Source organism: Nanorana parkeri, unplaced genomic scaffold (genome assembly GCF_000935625.1).
Source record: "Nanorana parkeri isolate BGI_ZX_2015 unplaced genomic scaffold, ASM93562v1 scaffold2408, whole genome shotgun sequence".
In the NCBI taxonomy this organism is placed as follows: domain Eukaryota; kingdom Metazoa; phylum Chordata; class Amphibia; order Anura; family Dicroglossidae; genus Nanorana; species Nanorana parkeri.
Window position 1 is genome coordinate 36,316 of NW_017308676.1, and position 1,131 is coordinate 37,446.

Genomic DNA, 1,131 nt, shown 5'->3' on the forward strand with positions numbered 1-1,131 from the left:
TTCCCCTGGGCAGCACCATGGCCCTGAAAGAAGACTTGCTGAAGCCCATCTGGCACGCCTTCACCGCCCTGGACGTCGACAAGTGCGGAAAAGTGTCCAAGTCCCAGCTGAAGGTAAGCAGAAAACCTGCCATTCCTCTCATCTATGTACATAGGAGGCTCGTACTACAACCCCCACTATCCTACTACAGCTGCTGGAAGTACTGCCTGCTGCAACCTCGGACATCCTGCAGATTCCAGCCGTTGTAAGACTACGACTCTCATCATCCGGGCTTTACTCGTGCTCCACATTACAATCTAGGGGGGGGTTCAAATATGTTGGCTACAAATGTATCAATGTATAGTACATGGGGGGGCCTGAAGCAGCCATCGGGGGCCACTAGGAATGTTGGTTACAAATGTATCAATGTATAGTACATTAGGGGACCCAACGCAAAGTTTTCTACAACTGTATCAATGTGTAGCACATCGGGGGTCCCACAGCAGCCATCGGGGGCCACTATCAATGTTGGCTACAAATGTATCAATGTATAGCACATCGGGGGGCCGGAAGCAGCTATTGGGGGGCCACTATCAATGTTGGCTATAAATGTATAGCACACAAGGGGTCCCAAAGCAGCCATCGGGGGCCACTAAGAATGTTGGCTACAAATGTATCAATGTGTAGCACATCAGGGGTCCTGAAGCAGCCATCGGGGCCACCATCAATGTTGGCTACAAATGTATCATTGTCTAGTGCATTTGGGGACCCAATGCAGCCTTCTGGGGCCACTATCAAAGTTTTCTACAACTGTATCAATGTATAGCACACAAGGGGCCCCCGAAGCAGCCATCAGGGGCCACTAGGAATGTTGGTTACAAATGTATCAATGTATAGTACATTAGGGGACCCAACGCAAAGTTTTCTACAACTGCATCAATGTGTAGCACATCAGGGGTCCCAAAGCAGCCATCGGGGGCCACTAAGAATGTTGGCTACAAATGTATCAATGTGTAGCACATCGGGGGTCCTGAAGCAGCCATCGGGGCCACCATCAATGTTGGCTACAAATGTATCATTGTCTAGTGCATTTGGGGACCCAATGCAGCCTTCTGGGGCCACTATCAAAGTTTTCTACAACTGTATCAATGT

General features: G+C 49.5%; 1 protein-coding gene across 1 annotated transcript in view; it reads left to right on the top strand.

The window, feature by feature from the left end:
- SWAP70 (SWAP switching B-cell complex 70kDa subunit) overlaps window positions 1-1,131 on the top strand; it is an 81,173-nt gene that overhangs the window by 13,694 nt on the left and 66,348 nt on the right. The window contains exon 3 of the mRNA XM_018573510.1: window positions 4-113. Coding sequence (XP_018429012.1) covers window positions 18-113 — 96 coding nt within the window. The 5' untranslated portion in view covers window positions 4-17. The remainder of the gene's footprint in view (window positions 1-3; window positions 114-1,131) is intronic.